Below are 24,185 nucleotides of genomic sequence, written 5' to 3' on the forward strand. Positions count from 1 at the left end.
TTTTAGTGCAGCTACAGTCAAATTGGAATTCCCTACAGGAAGCCCRATTTTAGCAGGAATATGCCTTATCAAAGGATGAACTATTACTCGGGTCCCAGTCTTGGGAAGAGACTTATGTGGGTGGGTTTCCAAAGCCAACTTTTCCCCACAAAAGCACCGATTCTGCCTACACAGATCAACTTGTAGGATCTGGCTATTAACATGCCCTTCAGGATTTGACCAGCAGACTGAAGTGTCTTTGTAAGCATTGTTTCACCTGTTTGAAAGCTGGGCTGACTGGAAGCATTCAGTACATGAATATTTTCACCCACTACAGAAAAACAGGGCTTTGTTAAATTAAACGGCTTTAATGATGTTTTWCAGGAAACATTTCAGGCATGCAGCAATAAGCTGCATTCATATTTGACATTTACAAAACGTTATTATTTTAAGACTGAACTTATAAAATACTTGCACTTAAATTCAAGCATGTGAATAAGCCCATTTTTATTTTACAAAGCAGTTGATTCCAAGTTCATGTTGAAATGGTGGAATAAACTCCTCAAACCAGGCATGTTTTAAAAAGTGTAGAGGAAAAAAAATAAAACATAATCTGGCTTTCAAGAAAAATACCACTAGAAATTAGCCAAGTAGATCTCACAAAACAATTACTAACATCTCAACCACAAATACAGACTGGGACAAAACAAGCCTTTTAATACAATGGTTACTGAAGTTTATTTCCCTTTTTTTCTCCCCTCATACTTCACCACCTCTTAGTTTTCATCCTAAAAAAAAGAATTATGGAATATTCCTATCAGCTCTATTTAAAAGATGTTGCTGACTCAATGGGAATTGGGAAGCACCAGAAAAGCAACGAAGCAGACCTTTGATCTCTGCTCCAAYTCACATACCAAAGGTATTTGAGTCAATGGCCAAATTCTGCCTGCCTTACTCAACCAAACAGGTACCTATTTAAATCATGGAGAAGCAGCCATAGTTTATGTATCCATTAAAGTCAGCTTCAGGAATTGCTGCCCAAATCTCAAGGCCTTTATACAAACAGAGGACAGTAAACTGTCCAGCGTTCAGGTTCTTGGTATTTTACTCCAACACCTCTTCAACGAAGCTCATGGGAARAGCACATACAAGCAAAATCAGCAAGATCTGGTTCATATTTAGAATGAATGCACTCAGGAAATTATCCCATCTCCAAGCCCTACAAAAGTCAGATCTTCTACTTTAAATAAGGAGTAATGTTGAAAAAGAGTAAAACTGCCGGGTTTACATGTTCAGGTCGCTCAAGGTATCCATAGTTTTGACCAACTTAGGCAGCACAAAAGCTATTACATTTCCATCCCTAACTGAAGACATTTTCTGTTGGCTACATCCTTCCTTCCCAGGAGGCTAACCTCCTTTAGGCAATGTGCTAGGAACATGGGAAACAACAGTGCTGTCTTGCTGTAGATTTGCAGGGTGGCAAAGAAAGGATTAGGTGACATGCATCTGGATAATCCACACATGCCCACTAGTCAGGCAAAATAACTTACTCATTTAAAAAAAAAAAAAAAAGCCATCGAAACCCAAGGCTAGATACTACCAGCACCTGAAAAGAGATCAAAGAAAACCATCCATACTGGAAACTACCTAATCAATTACTCACTTCAGGATTTCCTTCTGCATTTAAAACCAGACCCCTGAAGCAGAAGATCCAATTAGTTCACAGCCAAGAGCCCAGAAGAAAAAAAACTTCTGCTGACTGAAAATTCAGATCCCCAACTTCAAAGCATAAATAAGGAAATTCAGAAATTCACATATTCCAGAGCTGGGAGCATCTATCATGGCCCCTCCTGTCTTTGCTCTATRAGGCCATCTCTGAAGAAGAATATCCCTGGACTAAGTCTGATACCAAACACATTTCGGAGCCTCCAAATTACAAAAACGCAGCAGCAATTCACTTTCAGATATACAAAAACCATTCTGTGCAAATGCTCGCTCCTCAAAGGAGCTGGACAACAGGCATCTCTTGCTTTTATCTTTATTCAAGACCTGCACCCGATGTCAGAACATCTTTACTTGACACTACCCTCAATCAATCATTAGAACAAATTACATTGTCTCTGAACCCTGCACAAGCAACAAAATGCATCAGATGACCTGCTAGCTCTCGTCCATCTCCAGTGTCTTTGTTCTCAGAGTACAGAACCAGAGCTGTTTGCTGTGCTTCAGCTGAATGTGTAGCATTACAGATCGTTTTAAAGCAAGGGAGCAGTGTCAACAGTGAAACAGAACATCCCAAAGTTTAACAACCCGACCTGAGTTTTGCTGTCCCCAGTCCCAGACCTACCCCTCATTCCAACAGACACAAGGGCTATGCAGCAAGCCCAAAGCACCCAGAGAAAGCAGTAATCAGGCACATATTCCAAACAAAACATCCATGTGACACCTTTCCTAGCATTAGCAACGATTTAATGAAGTCCCTGAACCGCAAGGTTGTGTTTTCCATGGGCAGTCAAGCTGAATTGCTCATAGATCTGTTTCCTATAGATGTAGATGTAAAAATCTACAGCATTAAAAGCTCGCACACCCCAGATAACCCTATATATTTCAAACTTTAAGGGCTTAGATAGTTAAAAGAACATAGTTGAACAACCATGATTTATTCAACACTTAACTCMGTGAATCAGCTCTTTTCCAGATACTGCAATCACACTGTCATTAACAGATGTGACCATATCAAAAATGATGTCAAAAGGGAGGCAAYTTAGTTACACAATTGTTCAAAATCTTTCAGAAAAAGGTTGTTGCAATTGCTGTTCCAATAAAAGTTTACTACCTGAACTGAAAAATACATTAAAGAGTGACCATTTCAGAGTGATGATAYATCCACATCTTGATTCTCAGTTTATTACTTCAGATTTATAGCAGAGGAAATCTAATGAATGTACTGCATTTACCACTTAAAATCACTATCTTCAGACATTTAATGCTCAAATAATGATGGCATGGAACAATGCATTCCTACGTCATCTGACAAAGATGACATTTAATTTAGTTTTTTAAAATTATATATATATATCAAATACTATTGGACATTTTCTTATATATCAAGAAGGCTGCAGTTAACAACTTTATTAAATTTTATTCCCAGGCAATGGTGAGGTAACTTACAGAGTAGCAAAAAAAAAAAAAAATTAAGGTTTTACAACCTCTTAGAGAACCCAAATATGGTTTTTGAGATAAAGTTGAACCTTTAGTTATAACAAATATTAGTATGGTATTTCATCTTCCTATTCAGTCACAAATAAGATGTGAAATATGTAAAATGCTTCAGATAAAGTATATTAGGTGTTTTAKGACCACTCTCTCAATAAAGGGTTTGCCTTTGAACTCTTAGAGGTGCCACCAACAAAGAAACAGTTTTTTCCCCTGAATAARTAGCTTGATTCAACCTGATTTATAAAACATCTGAGATAATGTGACTTTTTTCCTCCAACAAAATGTTTTACAAATACTGCCAAATAATTACTAATCAAGGAAAAAAAAAATCTGACAGCCAGCAACTGAGCTGACTAGAGATCAGAAAACAATATTCTCTTCTCCCATAGCAAAAAGCACTTCTGTGGTATGTCAGATTTAGCAAACAGTTGCCTAATTATTTACTGGCACAGCCAGAGACATGATCAGCAGACAAAATTTGGAGACACACAAATGCTCTGCTTTCAACTRTTAAAGCAACAAGGTGCTTGTATTGCGTGATCATCAAGATCTGCAGCCTACTTGGGCTACAGAAACACAGGAAGAGTAAAATTTCACTTTCCTACATTTAAAAAGGGCTTTTATCTTCCTAAATCAAACTGCCTGAACATCTTAATGATGTGGCATCATACGATCCCAAGCCTTCCAAGACAGGCAATGAATTTTGTACAGCTGACTCTGCTAGTTACAGTACTCAACAGCTGGGACATAGATAATTTGGCACTCTGATAATGGCCTAGATGAGYATGACAGCATTCTGCAGACTGTAAAAAGGAAAATAAAAAGAACTAGCAGCTTTAAAATTATAGATAGAAGTTCATCTTATAATGTCAACATAGTCCACATTTGATGAAGAAATTTACTAAAGGAGGTGTTTACAAAACTGAGAAATTCAGAGAAATGGCACTCCCTCTTCAAAGCCTATATTGTAGCAATTCTTTTCTGATTAGATCAGCTCCCATAGCAAGTCATCAGAACAACAATCACTGTAGTGAAGTCATACTACTGGGACTCAAATGGGAAATCATGACTAGCTTGAAAACACATTTTAAAAAGTAATGTGTTTTCCAGGTTTCCAATACATCTTRATTAAAACAAGTCCAAATCTTTACCTTTGCTCCAGATGGCTGAATAAAATTTACCTTCAGCAGCAAAATATAGCATAYCAATATACCAAATAAGACACTAAAAACTAAGACAACAGACACTGGATCCTTCTGAATAATTTCAGGATTTGGCTGTTACTGAAAATAGCATGTGAGTGGACTCTGYGTTAACCCCACAACATGATATACGCAAACACTTTCAGAACATGCTTTATTTCTTACAGAAAGACCATTCAGCAAGGTTAAACCATTCCAGCATATCTTATTGGATATACTGAGAGCAATCCAGGAAACTATACTCACCATGTATACTAGTTTTTGGAGTTTTATTTAAAATCCTGTTGTTCCCCAACATGTAAAAAACCAAATGTTTCAGTCCTTTTCCTGATAAAACTCCCAATAAAATAGGGGAAATTAGGCCTAATCCCTTTTCCAGGTTTTTAAGCAAATAATTGGTATGAGAAGAAACCTTATTAAACCTAATTCTAGCAGGAAATAAAAGCAGGAAAACAAGTTTTCTCAGTGTTTATTTACTAGCTACAGTCTACTAGCTCCCAGATTTCACAAAAATCAGATCATCTGCATATAAATTGATGACTTAAAAATAGGAGAGGATGGAATAAAGATGTGCTTCTGAAGATGCTGACAATCATCAAATGGTAATTATTTCTCAGCTAAAATGCACTAATGAGTTTCAGTACAGAAACGGTACACATGCTCCATAGCTGCATTGACACAATGGGCAACAGACACAAAGAAGTCATTAGTCAATACTGCTAATGACACATGAAATTGTAAGTGACACCGGTATAAAGTACACTCGGACCTATGACAACTACAACAAGTTCTCATAGTCAAAATAACCATCTGTTGAGGGTATATTTTTCAAAATATTACCCCTACCAACACAGAATAAATAAAACCAATTATTAATACCTTCAAAGCAAGCTGTTTTAAACTATGCCACTCCCACCCCCATCAGTGGAAACCATTTAACAATAATCTTCAGAACTGACTGAAGACATACAGCTGAAAAAAATCAGATAAGAAATCTAACATTCCCTTATTACATTATAAAAGGATTCAGCACTGCAAATGTCAGCATATGCTATGACATGCTGTAAAAACTATTTCAGGGATGAAGGTTCAGTGTGAACAGTTAATTCCATCCCTTTTGCAYTTGAATTAAAATCAAAGCTGCAACACTTTCAATAAGCTTCTTCAAATTTAGTACTAGCAAATGTACTGAAAAATAGCAATGAATCATCCAAACCATCCCTTCCATCCCGATGTGCTTAAGAAATCAGTGTAATTTACATTCCTAGCAAGACGAATTTAGCGGCGTGCATCTTCATCAAGATAAATGCCTTTTTCCTAATTTTTCTGTATTCGACAAAAAAAAACTCAAGTGCTTTGCGAACTAAGGTAATTCGTTGCCCTAGCACAAACAAATAAATAATTAAAAAGGTAAAAACAAACCGAAGCTTTAAATATGAATGCACATTGAGACGTAAATCACTGGGTCCGCACTGCACTCGAAAAAGCGACTTTTAAACACAAGAGAGCGCCTGTCACACGCTGSTGAGGTGACACGATATTTATATTTATCGCACAAGCCACCCACGTCCGTTCCCCCCAGACCGATCCACGCAGGGCCACCAATATCCCCACCTGGCCGCCAGCGCCTCCCGGGTCCGCAGTCGCCACACCCGGCGGGCGAGCGCGGACCGAGCGGGTGCGGCGGCACGGCGCGGGGAGCGCTGCCCTACCTTTGTATCTCTCTAGGACATCTTCGTAGGCTTGCAGGTACTCCTGCTCCTCGGCGTAGAAATACGCGCCGGGGGAGAGGTAGCCAGCCATGGCCGGCAGCTAGCCCAGCCCAACSCTGCCCTGCCCGCCGGTGCGGCTCCGGGCGGCCGGCAGCCTCGGGGGCGGCACAAGAAAAGCCCCGGCAGCAGCCGGAGGGGGGCGGGCGGGGGGCGGTGCTGCCAGCCCGGCCGAGGAAACGCCCCCGCGGCCGCTCGGGTTTCGGCAGCCGCCTCYCGGAGCGCGGAGGGGCGGCACCAGCCCGGCGGCGACCGCCACCTCCCCGCCGCAGACCCCGACTCCAGCCCCATTGCCCAGGCACCGCCTGCGGGGCCGACGAGCTCTGCCGCCGCCTCCCGCCCGCCSCCGGCCTCCCCCGGGACGAGGGGGGTGGCGGCTGCCGGGGCGGGGACGCGACGCCCGCAGCACAGACGGGGCCGGTGGGGACGCTGCACTCACGGGCAGGGGCCGAGCAGGGAGGGACCCCAAGCCGCACACACAAGGGCGGGAGCCCCCKCTGTGCCGGCGGAGGGGCGGAGCGGGGCGAGCGCGGCCGCGGCCCCGTCGCAGGTGCCACCGCCGCGCCTGCGTCCCCCGCTGCCCCCCGGCCCTGACCCCACCGCCGGGCCCGCTCCGGAGCGGTCAGTGCTGCCCTGCCCCCGGCCGGTCACTGCGCACCCTGCCCGCGGGGGGCGGCGGCGAGATCCGCGGGCGGCCGGGCCGGCTCCGCAACCCCCCCGCTGGCGGCTGCATCCTGCGGCTGGTGCAGCCCGGCTCCGCAGCGCTGCCTCCGCTAATAGCGGATGGGTTACCCTGGGAAACGGTGTCCCGGGAGGGGACCCACGGCGGCGCATATATAATGGAGTGGTTGGGCAGAACAACAGCGGTGTCCCCAGGGAGCGCGGAAGACCGCCGCATCCTTCTGGGTTTCGTTTACAGGCGGTTTCCAGCTTTCGCCCGGGAGATGCGGACCTCCGCCCTATTTTCAACATCAGTTGTCGCCGGGCTGCGGACCAGAGCCCGCCGGCCCCTCCGGCACACCGGGGCGGCTCCGTTCCGRTCCCCGTCCACCCTGAGCGCAGCCCGGGCCCCGAGCGGACAAAGACCGGCGCCTCGTCTCCCGCCCCTCACGGAGCATCATCGGCCGCCGCGGCCTCTGCCCGCGCCGCGGGCGGTCCCGAGCCGCTTCCACCCCGAGCGACCGGGGGTTCCCTCGGCCTTGTGGGCCGGAGAAAAGCGCCAGCTCCGCTGAACCAGTCCCCGTCGCAACTGCAGCCCCCGGCCGCTGATGCGTTTTCGCATGAAAGTTTAATGGGAGCACCTGCGCGTGTTTCGGCTCGCTTTCCACACGCATCAGCTCACTCGGCCAGAAAAGGCGGCCAAAAAGCTTAGTCACCGCCCGGCGGGGCCGCGCTCTGAAAGAGAAGGGACGGGGGTCCCCCTGCCCCCCGGCTGCCCCCTGCCCGGCCGCCCCCGACAGCGCCTTACCGGCGATGCGCAGCACGGCCCGCTCGGCGGGGTCCAACACCGAGCCGCCCTGGATCTTCCGCTTGGACCGCTCGTGTTTGGGCAGGTTCCAGGGCAGCGTGTCCCCCGGCGCCGGCGACACCGTGCCCGACCTCTGGCTGAAGTCCTCCTCGTCGGAGAAATCGGCGGAGGACGACATGGAGCATCGGTAGGACGCGTTGCCGGAGCTCTGCACGGGGAGACAGACAGACAGACAGGGTGCGTGGGGAGCAGCTCGGGACGAGGGGCCTCAGGTGGCGCCGGCGAATACCCGCCCCGCGTGGCGTGGAAAAGCATCTCCCGGGAAAAGGAGGATGGGGGAGAGGGCCGCCGCTCACCATTGCTGTGAATTTAGAGGGGAAAGGGGTGCCGAGGGTGATCCTCCAAAAAATAGCCGATCTTTAGCGGGTCTGCATTTGGAAGGATATCGGGGTTGAGCCGTGGCCTGCGGCTGGGCAACCAGCTCGCAAATGAGCCTCCCACTTCCCCAACAATAAACCCAGCAGCAACAACAGCCGAAAAAAAAAAAAAAAAAAAAAACCACCACGAACCTTCCCGGCTACAGATCGATGGCGTTTGGCTCCCCCGCCAGGACAAGGGGAAGATTTGCCATCACCGAGCTACTGGTAAATCCGCCCCTGGGACAGAGCCGGGCCCGCCGGGAGCCGAGACCGGGCTCTATTACCGCCCCGAGCCCATCCTGCCCCGAGTTCCCGGGGGCACCCGGCGCGGCTGGCTACGGGGACAGAGGGRAGGAGGGAAGGAAGGAACACGATTTGTCAGAGCAGCCCCTTTGCGTGGCAGGGCACGATGGGCAGCCTTCAGTCACACTTYGCCAGGCWGCTTCGGCAAAAAAAACAACTGATRCGGCGTAGAGACTGAATCCACTTTTCGGCTTCTCAGCTACTCAAAAAAGAGCTCTTCCAGAAATGTAAATAAACACTGATGCAGTGCACGGGGAGGACTGCTGCCATTTCTGGCTTCCCCGTCAATGGTAAAGTGGGAAACAGAGATGTCTGAACAGTAACACTTCAACACCACGTCGAAATTTAAGGTACATCATTATACACAGTTATTAGGACATGATGGAGAGCAAAATGCTATTTCTTTCACTCTGTATTTTCTGATTTAAGAGATTTGTAGTTTTTTCTGGGCACCTGACAAGGAAACGATAGGTTTGATTTGTCATTTTATGTGGGAGCAACTGCCACAGCCTTTCAAAAGTGCAACCTGATGCTCGTCCAATTATGATGTTAATTTTTAGGTGTGTGCTGTTGTCAGCTTGTAGAAGTGTAGTAGAATCACAGAATTGTTTGKGTTGGAAGGCACCTTTAAAGACCATCTACTTCCAACCCTCTTGCTAGGGACAGGGACACCTCCCACTAGACCAGGTTGCTCAAAGCCCCATCCAACCTGGCCTTGAGCACTTCTACAGCTTCTCTGGGCAACCCATCCCAGTGCCTCACCAACTTCATAGTGAAGGGTTACTTCCTTAKAGCTAATCTAAATCTACCYTYTTTCAGTTCAAAGTCAGTATATTTTGTTACATAGAGACAGCACCATTCAGCCATTCTCAATTCCAGATTTGTTGACACTAAACCAGATAGTATTTTAGAATTGTAGCCCTTTTCTCAATGTTTTTTTCCACTAAAGGGCTTAAAGGGTACCTTTATTTATGAAAGAAGTTTGTACAGTGATTGAGATCTGATAGAATTTRTTGTTGCTGTCTGATTWTTTTTTTTTWCTGTCAGTTTTTATGGGGGGTATTTTACCCATTTTAAAATTCAGAATCTGCATAATCCAGAGAAACAACATGACGCACTCTTTGTTCTGCATGGAAGTACCAATAATATACAGTTCAATAATCTGCTATAATAAGAGRACATCACTTATTAGTGGTTTTTACTTTTTGGCCCTCTTCACTTSTATCCCAATTCTCTTTTCTCCTTCTACAGTACTCCATGGTGAAGTTTACAATGGGAGAGTTGAGAGGGAGGGAATGATTACATAAAACCAATTAACTGGATTCCTATTCTCTGTATTGTGATGTGGAAAGTGCAGAAGGTAAGTGCAGAAAAACAGAAACATGAGATGTCTGATACCAGCTCTGATTGCCTTCATAATTAGTTTTAGTGCAGAGATTATTTTGCTGCCAGTTTGTATAATAAGCTAAAACTGGATCTCATGAAGCAGGATGGTGACATATAAGTGTCTTCCYGATAGGAGCTGGAAGTGCTCAGCTTGCTGCAGGGCACTTTGCTGTACCTGTTGGGCCTATCAGGCCCCCTGATGTGCTTAGCTGGAGATTAGGTTCCTYCGAGCCTGTCATTAGCTCCAGACTTTGCCATAGAAGAGAAAGTGTTGCCTTTAATCCTAGCTCTGAACATCCTGCTTTAGGCCTGCACCTTCTTTTGGCTCATCAGCCAGCCTCAGTATCTTTGGATCACACAGACCCTCAGAGATGGATTTTTACTTTCAATTTCTTCACCTTCTTCATTTCTAGCTTATAATATGAAAATTAGGAAGAACCCAGATATAGTATTGTGAGCTGCTATAGCAATAGTGTGTTAGTGTTTATGTAGCAGCTTGAAATACGCAAGGACAAACTACAATAACAATTGTTATTGAAGTTGTGGGGAAAGATCCCTCAGCTTGCTGATGGGTATTTGAAAGTAAGCTAAAAATTTTATCCAGTAGGATTTCCTCGTCACAAAAGAGGCCTTCATAGCCCATTATTATTTTTGATAACATCTCCTCCTACCCTTGGAAGCCAAAAGTGGTCATTCCTTATGCACCATCAGTCTATCGAGATGTCATTTTTAGGTAAAAGGAGTCTGCCTTCTAGCCAGCTTTGCTACAATGCTAGAAGATAAGCTATGAGAGAAGACCCCACTCATATTTTATGAGAAATCAAACCAAAGAGGCAATGGTAGAGCAGTCTTTGGCATCTCTGTGTATTACAACTAGCTATCTGCTTTTAAGTTATCCTGCCTTACTTAATGCATTAAMCAAATGAATGAACAAAACCCCCTTTTGCTTTTAACTCTTCAACAATCATGTTAYTTCATTTTCAGAACAATTTAGGATGCTCAGAAAGGAATTTTTCATAACASCAAAATCTAGTAAACACATCTAAGAAATGTCAACTTCTAACTTAATTACAGCCTACTTTGTCATTCAGCATGGAGATACTTCTGAGTAATGTGTACATGGAGATATTGAGCACATAAGTATTTTTAACTTTGCTATTCCAAAGATGTTTGTAATGAGCTGAACAACTTTGAGTAAATTAACAACTTTGATAAGAAGTTTGTAATTGTTCCCTTTTGTACAGGCACTGTTCACACCAGTCTCATCCCTCTGGACTGTTTGTTTCTAGCATATACATTTTCCGTGATAGAGTTTTAAGTCCCAAAAAAAACATTGTGTTACTACAGCAACAAAATAAGCGGGGGAAAAAAAAATAAATAAAAAAAAGCAGAACATCTGTACTATTTTGAAAAAGGCCAATTAGGACAACACATGGGGGAATAAATAAGGCTGTTATATTCTGTTAAAATCAAAATACATAAGGCACTTCTGTTATTTCTCTATAATGCACGTTGCTGTGCACAAGTGAAAAACGTAACTGTAATACACAACCATTTGAGGGGCTATGTGRGTGAAGTGTCTTTAATATCCACTAAAATATTGGTCATCCTTACTTAGCCTTCCTTACTTAGCCTATTCCTAGGGACTTAGCAGGGGTCAGGGCTCGACTGCTCTTAGCTTGAAGGCCGGTGAGGTCACAGCCCAGTTGCTCTAGCTGCTTATTTTCTGTCTCCAATTATGCACTGCTGCTGTTCAGTAGCCTGCAGGCGCCTGTGCAGCCTCTCTCGCTGCTCCGCTGTGCGTGGGCCAGCCCGGGCACCGAAGCCCGTGGGTGTCACGGGAGCTCGGTCACCCGAGCGGCGCTGGCAGAGCCCGGCGGAGCCCGCAGAGCCCGGCAAAGCCCGGCAGAGCCCGCAGAGCCCGGCGGAGCCCGGCAAAGCCCGGCACAGCCCGGCAGAGCCCAGCAGAGCCCGGCAAAGCCCGGCACAGCCCGGCATCCCCGCGGCTCGGTTCGCTGCCGGTGCCGCACGGGGGTGCACCGCGCACACGAGTCCCCGGGAGGGAGCGGCACGGCGGAGAACAGCGCTCCCTTTGCCGCTGCCCACGGGCTTCACCGAATCAGGGGATGTGCAGCAGCGCCTCAGAGTCAGGCTTGCTGCTGTGCTATAAAAGCCAGCTGGTTTCCAGTAACGGGGATAATTTCAAAGAAGCATTTAGTGTTTCTTGTGAGAGGAATTCGGCCAAGTTCCAAGGCATGATTTCCCTTGAGGAGGAAAAGCGGTGCTGTTTGTCAGAGGTGAGGCACTGCGGAAGATTAGGTGGAAACYGAGCGGAAGATGGGGTAGCTGCAAATGGCACAGAGTAATGCACAACACAGAGATCAGGTAAGCCACCTGTAAATAGGAGCTGAGAGGGTCAAGCACAGCAGCGGGGGAGGAAGCATTAGCCGAGGTCACGTTTTAAATTCGGTCAGGCAAGCCAGCTGGGAAAAGCTGCCACAAGGCTAATACCAAATTATCTTCATCTTGCAAAAATTCCCCAGCCCTATGACACATCAGAGATTGTGCTGGCCAGATGAATTCTAATCAAATAGCTTGTACTTTCACATTTTATCTTTAAGAAGATTGTCCACTGCAGTGAGTCCTMCCGTGCTGATTTTTGGTAAAGCTGTGGAAAGTACGGGTCAACACTGACTGACATTTAATTTTCAGTTTAGTTATGAGTTATTTATATTTCACTTAAACTAAACTATCTCAGAATTCCTGGAATATTTTTTTATTATATTCATTGTGGGAAATGGATAAATATCAACAGAAATGAAGCATTTGCATAATGATTTTACTCAGTTTTGCAGCAAAATTCCTTCTAATTTAAAGTAATTTAGAATGTCAATTGAAAGTAAGAGGCTATTTTTGTCCCTTAACATCCCAGACAGAATGATATTAAGGTGGATCAACTTTGAAAGTAAAATAACAAATTTAAGACAAAATCTAGGACAACTGAATGTTCCCATTAGTAAATCTTTATCACTTTAACCTGATTAGATGATAATGCAATGCAGAATACAAAACATCCAATGTATGTAATCAGGCTATTCAATTCCCTTGGGACTGCATGTTGTCAGAAATGATCAAAATGCAAAACAGACACACAAATGAAAGTACAAACAAGGATAATGTAAAAACAATGATGATGAACTTTAAAAAATCACCACTGGAAATGCAGATATAAGAAGTTAATATTTTTCTCTGGTTCTGCGCCAYTCATTCAAGAGGACATCCATACTTACAAGGGCTTGTGTTACCAGGAAATACAGAAAATACTACAGAGTTTCTGGGATTGTATTTAATGTTATAAAATAATAAGCAGAAAGCTGGAAGGCAAATACACTAAATMTGAAACTCCTGATCATCCAGAGTCTGGCTTTATGTAAAATGTCTTTGCAAACAGGTAGGCTTTTCAAACATCAAGAGAATATCTACTTGCTTTGTAGAGAGAACATACATTCTTTCTAGAGATAGGAGAAGAGGAAATAAGCATTCTGTTTTTATTCTATCTCGTTCATTTTTGAGTCTATATAAGGAAATTCTGATGCTTTCTTGGGCTTTCAAAATAAGTGGGGTATTTTCTGGATGCTAGTAGGTTAAACTGTATCATCTCCCCACTTTGAAAATAACATTATGGATGCAACTTTCATGGAAGAAATAGGTTATTTGAGGACATCAAATTCAAAATGGATAAAGGCTAGATCCACTTACTCACCTGGATGTTGCAGTACAGTTTTGTAACATCAAACTGTGTTTACTGGCTAACTACCTACTTAGGTATCTAAAAGTGACATGATGCAAAACTGAGATTTTGGTAGAACCAATACTAGTCAGAAAAACTGGTCACTCAGCATGATGAAGCATCTCATTCTTCAGGGACATAAGGCATACCCAAAACTTCTCCTGAAATTGGTCCTCAGTCATCTTTCATAACAGCAAAGAACATTAATTTCTTTTGAGCTCTAAGGGAAGTGAAKCAGCTGTTTGTCTTTTCCCGATATCAAAAGAAGTTTGACACCTAAGCTGAGACYCTCATCTCCCAGCATCCAGTCTGGAGACTATTCCTCACCTAACTCCTGGTTGAGGAAAAATGTTTCAAMAAAACACAGTTTAAAATTTCTAGATGTAGAATTGGAAAAGAGGAAGAGGCAGCATAGCCGCTCCACATCAGAACATGCAGTGCTCTCTGGAGAGGTGGAACTGCTGGGCTCTGATCCCTGCTCTGACCACTGCTTCCACATTCTGTTTTAAGTAGTAATTGGGTAAAATACTGAAGTAGCAGAAGACCAGAAGCAACARAAACCACTGTGCAGCTCATACAGAAATACACCAAATTTCTAGTACTTATTGGTCTGAAGTGAAACTATCTTCTAGTAGATAAAAAAATTAATTAGTGACAATTACACTATAACAAGTAGAATTTCTGCTTTCAGGAGCAGAAAGTTGGTAGATGCTCCACATTTATAACTCCCTGTTAATTGTGAGATTGATATGAGGGATCAGATACTATCAAAGTAATCTTCACAGATCTCAGTAACATCCACTAAGGAAGATAGCAATCATGAGAGAAAAATAAGTATGTTGCTGTGCAAGGAAAACTTGCTTGTTATTTTTTTTTTCTTTTTCATATGAAAAGCAAGGCATACACCATGCAGTGTAACCAAGACCTGCATGCAAGTGGGGCCAAATCATATTCAGTTTAATAACTGTGCCACAGCCATTAGTTCTTTTGAAAAGCTTCTTAGTAAAACTGCTAACAAAAATGTGGATTCATTCTGAATGTCACTTAAAAATTAATAATATCATCAACATGACAGCCATGATATGTTATGTATTTAATCCATTCCTTTATTCATCTATTTCCTCTACTTAGTTTTTCAATATGAATTGCAGGATTTAATCTTGAAATAGCTTACCTATATTACAGAAGCCAACAGAAAGGTACTGAAGGTTTTGCAGATGGGGAAATATTTTGAGCTCTGAGTATCTGAGAAGTTACAGCATGGGGAAAAAGTATTTTAGTTGAGTTTTATGCTAAAACCATCGGTAAAATGTAAGTGCTCTTCTGTTATAATGATCATTATCTTGTTTCAAAATTAATGCTTCATATATTAATACCTAAAATGTCAGGATTTCATGGTCTCAAAACAGTGAATTATTTCTGTATAAGAAATGTGTATACCTTGGATGACTGTTGAATATAACTGTTGCAAAAAAAACTTTACATGAAAATAAATTTTGTATTTATTTTTAACTGCAGCTATTTTGTATTCATTCCGATCCCCCTGGTCTGCACAAAAGAGCATAACATGGCAAAGTAACTAAGATTTGTGGAAGGCACACGGAGTTTTATCTGCCTACTACACCTACAAGGCAACCAAGTAACAGAGGAAGAGTCTGGAATAAGAAATCATCTAGCTTCAAATGCTTTTCTCAGCCTCCTAAACTTTTTACTGTAGACTGTATTRTATTATATATTTATGTTTTAATGGCAAACTAAATTACTCTTGCTATAAGAGGTATATCAGGGTATGGAAACCAAAGAGCAAATTGAAGTTGTAAGTAGCTTTTGAACCTCTGATGGGCATAGATTGTTTTTAAGAAAAAAAAAAAAAAAGAGGACATAGAAGATTTTTTTAATGGCATTAAAAAAATCTAAAACAGTAGATATTCTGCTTTTAGTGATAGCAGTTAACACTCCTGACTTGTAAGTTTCCCTCCTTATAGAAATAAACAAGTTTTCAAAACATGTTTCAATTCCATGTTTTAGAACTGAATTTGAAGACTCAATCCAGCAATCAATCAACATTTAACTATTTAAAAATACATATTCTTATAATTACACACACTAGGATTAATAATTCAATGATCAGATTTTCTCTTATTGCCTTCCCAAGRTTTAATTTTCTTGCAAATTCTTAGTCAAAGGTTGACTGAGAAGCCTGAGAGTAAGGTTATGAAAATATCCAGTAGTTATTTGTAAACAGTAAAAAGTATCCCAGCAATCTTTTTTTGAGAAGACTGTAGGCTTTGGGATGGATACTTCAAATATGAATATGCTTTAAGTTAGACATCAGTCTTTTGCCATCTTTGTTAAAAATCTGTCTACATTTGTCAGAGTGATGATAAGTCTTTGAGGTATAAATATCATCTGCTATCCCTGGCATCAGGAAGTATAAAGTAAAGCTTTTAAAGTTTGGGTTTGATCTCACTACTCTGACAGGAAAACTGCTCCAGAACCTCCTGCTGTCTTGATTACAAGTGRTCTTCTACTTGCCACCTCAATCATATTCCTGGTCTTTTGGGGTTTTTTTTGTAACATCATTCATTTCCTTAAATAACCTCTTTTGCCTCCCCAATGTATTCATAGCCTGCATTGTATCTCCTCATAGCTTTTTTTGGTTTTGCTGAGCAAGTTAACTTCTTTTAATCTCTCCTCACCTACTAGTAGTTCTTCTTTGCAAAGTTGTTTAACTCTTCCTATTGTTCAAGTAACTACTAAAGTTATTTTACCAGATTTTTTTTTTTGTAACAAGGCTATGTTCAAATTTCTCAACTCAAATGTCTTCAATCTATCATCTAAAATCCCTTCAGGCTGGCATCCCCTAGGCAAAGACTCTCTCTGGGATTTCACAGATGCCAGACCAAGCAAGAACGACCAAGCAAATTTCACCCTCACAGCTCTTACCTCCACTCAGGACACCTACCATCCCCAAGGAGCTGACCAGGATCCTTCCAGCTTGGAGATCCAGAGGAAAAGCTAATCTTTGCATTTAATAGTTGCTTGCCATGGTTTCAGATTGATGGCAGTGCGGACAAGAGGCATGGGGAGCAGGGGAAGGCAGGCACCAGAGCTGACAGGCAGGAGGCTGTTTCTTTTCTGCCCTCCGTGAATCGCTCAGCCCTGCTCAGCCAGCAAGAGGAAGAAGCCGTGGGATGTGAATGCAGAGAGGACAAACACCGGAACCGGCATGCTGGAGGAAAGGGCTGGAGAAATACACTGGGACTGACAGCCTGAGGGACAAACACGGAGACTGTCAGAGTCTGGGAGCTGCAGCTGAAAAACGTTCAAGGGAGCAGCAGACTCTGTGGATAAAGGCTACAGGAGAAATGGACCTGCAAGGTAACTGTTGGGATTAGTTACCATCAGTGCTGGAGGAAGCAGCCTGGGGGAGAGCTGAGGATCTGACCTGCTGGCATGGAACAGCTACTGCCTCAGCAAAAGGCTTTGAACAAGGTATTTCAATGAACAAGCACAAACTGTGGGTGAGAAGGTTTCAGAGAGGACAGACAAGAACCAAGGAACGCACCCAGGGGCCAGAGGGAGGCACGGAAATCAGAGACTGCTTGAACAAATGCCTCCRAGCAATGAGAGGAATGACCAGTGAACCTGGGAAGGGCTGTGACATGAAGGAGTGAAACCAGGACTGAGAGAGCAAGAGCAGAAGGGCCAAGGTCAGCAGAGGAGCGAGGACTGGACAGCAAGGACGGAGTTAGCGGTGGGGCAGAGGCAGGTCAGGAGGAGACATGGCAGAAAAAGCCACACTCAGGAATAATGCGTCCAGGAAAGCACATTCCCTAAGGAGCCTGGAAGGAAAGGGAAATTTCACCCCGACTCCAGCCATTAGAAAATATCTGAGAGTTCCTCTAGAAAAAAAAAATCTCTTCCTCTGTGTTACTGATTCATATGGACAAAGACAAATGCCATCAGTCTCTCCCTGAAATACAGCAGAATTTTCCATATTGTAGTTGGAGTGTCAAAACCTGCCAATGAACTGCACAGCTGAACTTTTCCAGTTTGATTTTAACAGTAGGAAATTAAACACAAAGTTTCTGTTAAAATACTTTTCTTAAGGCTGAAAAGTTAAGTACTAAAATGTTACCAAGTCCCAGGCTTCAGGTTCACCATGCAGCCTTTGTTCAGCCTGTTTATTTGTACATCATGGTGCAGTCATAATGATGTGATCATAATGATACGATTACATCCTCAGCAATAGTCTTAATAGAAGAATTGCTCTTATTTAGTGCAAATGATGGGTGATAATTCACTCCATGAACAGTTATTCACTATTTCATTTATTGTCAGTTCAATGGGCAGCCTTAGMACTTAATTTACTTCATGCTATTCAAATACTGGTGTGAAAAAAAGTACTATTATTTAACAGACTGTTTTGTGGTGTTCATCTGTGACTGCTTCACTCCTATTACGCAAGATGCTAACTCTACCAGGAGGTCAATTTTTTTACCTAGGTGAAATTGAAATGCCAGAGGTCTAACTTTTAAGAGCTATTAAAATTATGTATCAGTAATACTCAGACTACAGCACACACAGAGTTCAGTGGTGAATAGCAGCTTGAGAGCTTCCATAAACCCAACTGCATGCTTGGATTCAGGCACTTAGAAAATGGAAGATAAAAACATGTTTTAAACCAGTTGTTCAGCTCATTCATAGTGACCCTGTGCCCACCCTTCAGTTTCCAAGGCAGCACTCACTGCTTTTTAAAGGAATAAGAGATCCTCTGTCCTCCTGCAATCTCCTGTTTTATTCATTTATACTCKTTACAACTCCCGCAGCAGAACTCCTACACGTAAGAGTCATCCTAAGAGCACTTCCACCCTATGATGAATAGAGTACATCCTGTGAAAAACCAGTACACCATCATACAATTACAGTCTGTATGACAACACAGATGCAAAATTCACTGAATTAAAACTGCACGTGTAACCTTAATTCCAGGGCTCCATAATGTCTGAATACTCGCCTCTGCCAAACTATTCTTTCAACATCGTACCCATGTGCAGTGTTATACATAAATACAAATGGATAAGGGAGTCCCTTGCTATATAAAGATGTACTTTTATGTGCCACAGTAGGATGTTACACAATACAACTCTGAARAGTGACTCGTGTGGCAGTGAAGGAAAAGGAAACATCTGCATTTAGACTATAATTACTATGCATCTGTGAGACAATTACTGGTCATTTTAAGTTGTGCAAACAACACTATCAGCAAGATCAGAGCTTATTTTTTTTAACCTGCTTTCAGCTACTGTACAGAATTTACCATTTATCATCACATACATAAAACATTTTTTCTTACAGTTAAGATCGCTAGCACGTTTTAGCAGCTTAGGTTTCTATTACTGGCTCTCACAGAAGGACACTGGGATTTAAAAAGAAAAATTCTGAACAGCTAAAATTTTAGTTTCTCAATGAGGCTATGCTGYATGTATGTAGCAAAATTTTATCAATGAACACAAAATGACAGTTAACAGAAATCATGACAAAATGACAGTGGCAAAAGAAATTATTAACCATTTTTCAAACCAGAGTTTTAYAACTCTATTTCTTTGATACAACAGTTGAAGAATATTTTCTCTTGTTCACTTCTAATTTAGTAGCAAGTTAGYTTCAGCTCCAAGAACCAAGCATGCACTTTGACCCTCTTTGAACACTTCAGATCAAAGAGAGCTAGACTGGTTTAAGTTCTCATCCYATTTTCACTAAATAAGCATTTGCCCCGGGAATGAAAATTGACTCAGACAAAATAAAAATTGTATGGAATCATCTTATCTATCAAGACAAATCCTGCTATATTAGAGGGCTTTGCCCACAGGTATGGGATGATTTGCAATGGCATATAGAAAAATAACATAGATTTGATGCAATTTTCAACCACGTAACTTTAAATCTAAGTAAATACACTCGAAACAAGCATGGTCTGGCACCACAGGGGACAATCAATTCAARTGACCTTAACACTCCAAATAAGAGCTAGCAGTGAAGTCAGTGAAGGTGCTCTAAATACAGATTTGTACTGTTACTGCTATACTTATTTCTGTGTCTTTTTCCATACATGCATCATCAATTATTAGCAGTATTGCAATTAACTTGTTCCTTTTGTACTATCTATAGAACAAAAATCCCTACAAAGACAACAATAATTTTAAAYCCCAGATCTAATTCTAAACACAGCACTGTTGTGTTTTAGGGAAAAAGTAGTTTCAAAATAGTAAAGCAATCACCTCCCTGGCCTAGTGAAACTCATGGTAATACACCTTTAAGAAATCCCTTCAAAAACCTAAACTGCCTAGGAGCTGGGCTAAAGGAGTGGAAGAACCAGTCAATTGCAATAACGCAATGGATGAGCTGCAGGGTGGAGAGGGAAAAGCAGCCAAGAGGAAATTGGGAGCAGGCAGTAAGGGAGGAGGTCACAGAAGCTGGAAGAACAGCAGGAAAATAAACTCTGGGCAAAACTGTTTGTGAAAAATGGATGAGTGAAGAGTTACTTGCTACAAGAAAAGCAATAAAACACATCAGTCCAAAAAAAGATGTAAACAGTCTCTTGGTAGGTATATGTACTTGTGGAAAAAGAACTAACTTCAAAGTCAACCTAATGGCCACTGAAAGCTTTCTCTTCATTTCAAACATGACAGGATTTTGCATTAGTAGTCATATTTGCAAAGATCCTACACACTAAAATAGGCTCCTTGAGATATTTTTAAAAATGTTTAGATGGCCAGATGCTTAAATATTGTTAAAAACTTTATGAAACCATCACCTAACAAACTCTATCAGGAGCTTCTCAAAATCCCCACCAATATCTTTTAAATCTTAGTCCTGATTTCAGCTGTGATAGAGTTACTTTGGTTCCTAGTAGCTGGTGCAGCGCTGTGTTTTGGATTTAAGGTGAGAATAATGTTGATAGCACACTGATGATTTAGTCATTGCTGAGCAGGGCTGACACTGCATCAAACACTCTGCACCTTCTCACTCTGCCCTTCMAGTGAGAATACTGGGAGTGCACAAGAAGCTGGGAAGGTGGCACAGCTGGGATAGCTGACCCCAGCTGATCAAGGGGATGCTCCATACTATATGGCATCATGCTGAGCAATAAAACTGGGGAGAGCTGCTTGGGTGGGTTCAGGGACTGTTCAGGGACTGGCTGGGCATTGGTCATTGGGTGCTGGGCAACTGCATTGGGTATCACTTGTTCATTGCTTTGTTATTATTATTATTATTATTATTATTATTATTATTATTATTATTATTATTATTTTCCCTTCCTTTTCTGTCTGATTAAACTGTCTTCCTCTCAACCCACAAATTTTACCTTTTCCTCATTCCCTCTCCCATCCTACTGCTGGGGAGTGAGAAGCCGCCCTGTGAGGTTGTTTGTGTGTAGCTGCCTGCCAAGTTAAACCATAGCAGTCTTAGAAATGGGAAAAAAATGCAGTTCTTGTTTCCCTTTTCATATGCATTCACATGTTCCCTGTGTTTCTTCATCATGGCTGTGCTCAGATTTTCCTGAGAGATGACCTGTGTGTGTGTGTGTGTGTGTGTGTGTGTGTGCACTCGTGCATGCAGAATCTGACAGCTCACAGCTCTGTCATATATTTGAGAACATTAATATAATGTTAATAAAAATGCTGGAAGTGAAGGATGGTACAATCATGTTTTGCCAAGTTTGATTCTAAATGCAATTCACAGGAGACACAATCTAACATGAGCAGATGTCTCCAAAAGAAAGAAGATATGAATGCAATCTATAGTTTAAATAGCTAATAGTTGGGATGAGCCAAGCCTTGTGCAGGGTGATGGGCAATTTTTGCATGTCATAGGTTTTAGGTCATTCCAATAGCATGTAAAGGACATTGCACTGGAAAATTAGTACMTAAAATCAGAGTAAGAAGAAATTAAATTAATGAAATTGATATTATTTCATAATTGATAYTTAAATTGAAATTATTTAATTTAAGACACATTAAAAACTCCTAAAGATCACTTTATCTATATAAAAAAGGCATTCTCAAGTGAGGTGTCAACAAATACTGAGAGATCTATAAATTTTTTTATATCAGATGTTAAAAAAACTCCTAAGTCTTTTTCAGACAGAATTCTGATACTGATTTTCTCGTCAGTTTTAAGGCTTAAACAGATAGAAGCAAAAACTAGGATAGTTGAAAAGACCCTGAATGGGACAGCTTACAGTTTTCCATGCATTAAAAATTGATCGAACTTTGCTTTCATGATTTCTTCATCAGGGTTGTCACAGTGCAAGTTTCACTTCAGCCACTGGATTAGTCTCAGTGGAGCCAAATGAAGCTGCCCATATCAGGTTTTTTCCACATGTGACCTCCCAGACATGTGACCTGTCTCTATTTTCCTTCTAGTGACTCCTAGCAATGCAACATCCTCCCCTAAGGAGCTGAACTGCTTCAGCAAAGCCAGTCTTTAAATAATTATAAACAGGTAAATTAGGAGACCCTGAGGGATACCTACAATCAGCAGTGCTTCTGAGATCATTATTTGTCATCAGTTTATTCTTGGTAGTTTACTTCAGAGATACTTCTTKTTAAACACTATTCAGTACATAATCACCTCAACATGTGCTGTTGCTACAGTTTTGGGGCAAAATAGATCATCTTTGGATGTGTAAAGTACAAGGCTTTTAAGCAGAAAGTGGGCTTTCACGTTTGAAATTGAAGAAACCAGGTTCATTCATGACCCAATCTCTGCAGTGTCATCCTTACAGTGATCATGACAAATGAAAGGGCAAATTTTGGTATTACATTTCATGATCTTTAATAATCCTTGGTGGCTGTATGAGTCAGTCAAACTTCAAACTGTTTAACAACAGAGATGTCAAAGAGCCTGCTTTGGCACCATCTCTTTTCAATTCTGATCACAGACATACAAACATAGTTTGGCAGAGCTGTATGTCTAACTGACCCACAAATCAGGAGCCACATATGTTTACACAAACTCAAGGCCACCTCTTAATAATTTGCAGCATTTTATACTTTGCTTCTGAGCAGACCACTATTTAAAATACTGATAATATCTGCACAATGCTTGTAAAAGAACCCTCAGTTTAAACTCTGTCCTGGAGAAGTATTGCTAGGCAGCAGCCAGCTCAAAACAAGAGACTTTTGCACAGCTTCAGAAAATCTAACTACCTACACAGAATCGGGTACCTAGTTTGTGAAAGGAGCAATATATACCATTCCCTTGACTTGCATGAAATCACACAAATCTAAAAACACSTTTCTGTTCTCAAGAGTTCTCCATTGTCTTTTAAAAATTCAAAGTACACAKCAGTGATAGGTATCTGCACTCTCCTCCATGTAAACTTGATGTAAAACTGTAAAGGTGTAGGGAATGTCAGCAAAACAATACAGCCACCAATGAGAGGGTGACCTACAGAGCATGGGATAGAACGATGTGCCCTAAAAGGGTAAGCACAGCACTGTGTCCATGCTGCACTAGAGTAAGATGAATAAAAGTGAAAGTGGGTTATAAACTTTGTTTGTCAAGGACCAGTATTAGCACAAAATATATTTAATGTCCCCATTAATGACCTGCAAAGTATAAAAAAAAAACAATTAAATTTTCAGAGAAAACTCATGTTCTATTTCTGCAAACATCTCATGTAGATACTCAAGTGGAGCAATTATTGTCTTCAGCGGGATTACTCCCATCCAAACAATTACACCTAATTTAGTTCTGACAAGATCAGGAACAATACTGGAAAGATCTCAGATTGCTATGCAGGAAGTAAGAAATAATACAAGCAAATTCAGATAATTATAGCAGCAGCTAGGAAACTGCAAAACAAGATTTAGACACAACAAAACCAACCAAATATAAAATAGTCTAAATTAGCAGGAATAAGAAAGCATCTAAATATCCACCAAAGCTTTTAATGAAATACCTGAAAAGTCTTTAGGCATGTTATCTTAATATGRCAACAAAACAGGTTATCATATTTTAGGACTTTAAAATTTCCTGAAGCAAAGAAAAAGCTTTCCATAAGGTTCTTTTATAGTTATTTTGGAGATGCCATTCTTGGCAGAAAATGGGGACAAAAAGACATGAGTAGGGAAAAAACAAAGAGAACTGTTTTACGAGGAGATATTATGTCTTCTGGTTAGCAGATATCATCTTTTATTTTTTTCAAGTGATGACTAAGCAGAATATGGCCATAATGTAAACATCAAGACAACAGATGATTTATTTAGAGTGGTTCAAGTGGGCAGGAATAATAGTGGGGGAAAAGGGGAAAGAAATGATGCAGATTAACAAGAGCGTTTCTGGCACTGAATCATGTAAAACTGTGCAAAGATGAAGATCAAAAGTCTCTCAACTTCAAGACATTGAGATGAAATGGGACAAAGATGTGATAAACTGCAGGACGGACATCCTGACGACTGCCTGGAACTTCACAACACTGCAGTGATTTGTCATGGCAATGTCAKTAACCTTACTCACCCTGTCACCATGGCATTAATAATAAACTCAGAATAACTTACAATGTCCATGAGAAATTAAATTGGTGACTTATGTTTTCTGGATTGTAGTCTATTAAAGATAATCTATTCTCTCTCTTTT

General features: G+C 41.7%; 1 protein-coding gene across 7 annotated transcripts in view; it reads right to left on the reverse strand.

Moving 5' to 3' along the window:
• The window catches only part of LOC130577098 (dystonin-like), a 292,211-nt gene that overhangs the window by 250,521 nt on the left and 17,505 nt on the right, over positions 1-24,185 (reverse strand). For 4 of the 7 annotated variants that reach the window (XM_057372219.1, XM_057372218.1, XM_057372222.1 and 1 more), the window contains exon 1: positions 6,113-6,218. In XM_057372219.1, coding sequence (XP_057228202.1) covers positions 6,113-6,203 — 91 coding nt within the window. In that variant the 5' untranslated portion in view covers positions 6,204-6,218. Of the gene's footprint in view, positions 1-6,112; positions 6,219-7,637; positions 7,846-24,185 lie in introns of those variants that run through there. The other 3 variants (XM_057372216.1, XM_057372215.1, XM_057372214.1) reach the window with 1 other exon arrangement.

Source organism: Malurus melanocephalus, unplaced genomic scaffold (genome assembly GCF_030028575.1).
Source record: "Malurus melanocephalus ecotype Western Australia unplaced genomic scaffold, MMel_1.1 scaffold_166, whole genome shotgun sequence".
Classification (NCBI taxonomy): Eukaryota; Metazoa; Chordata; class Aves; order Passeriformes; family Maluridae; genus Malurus; species Malurus melanocephalus.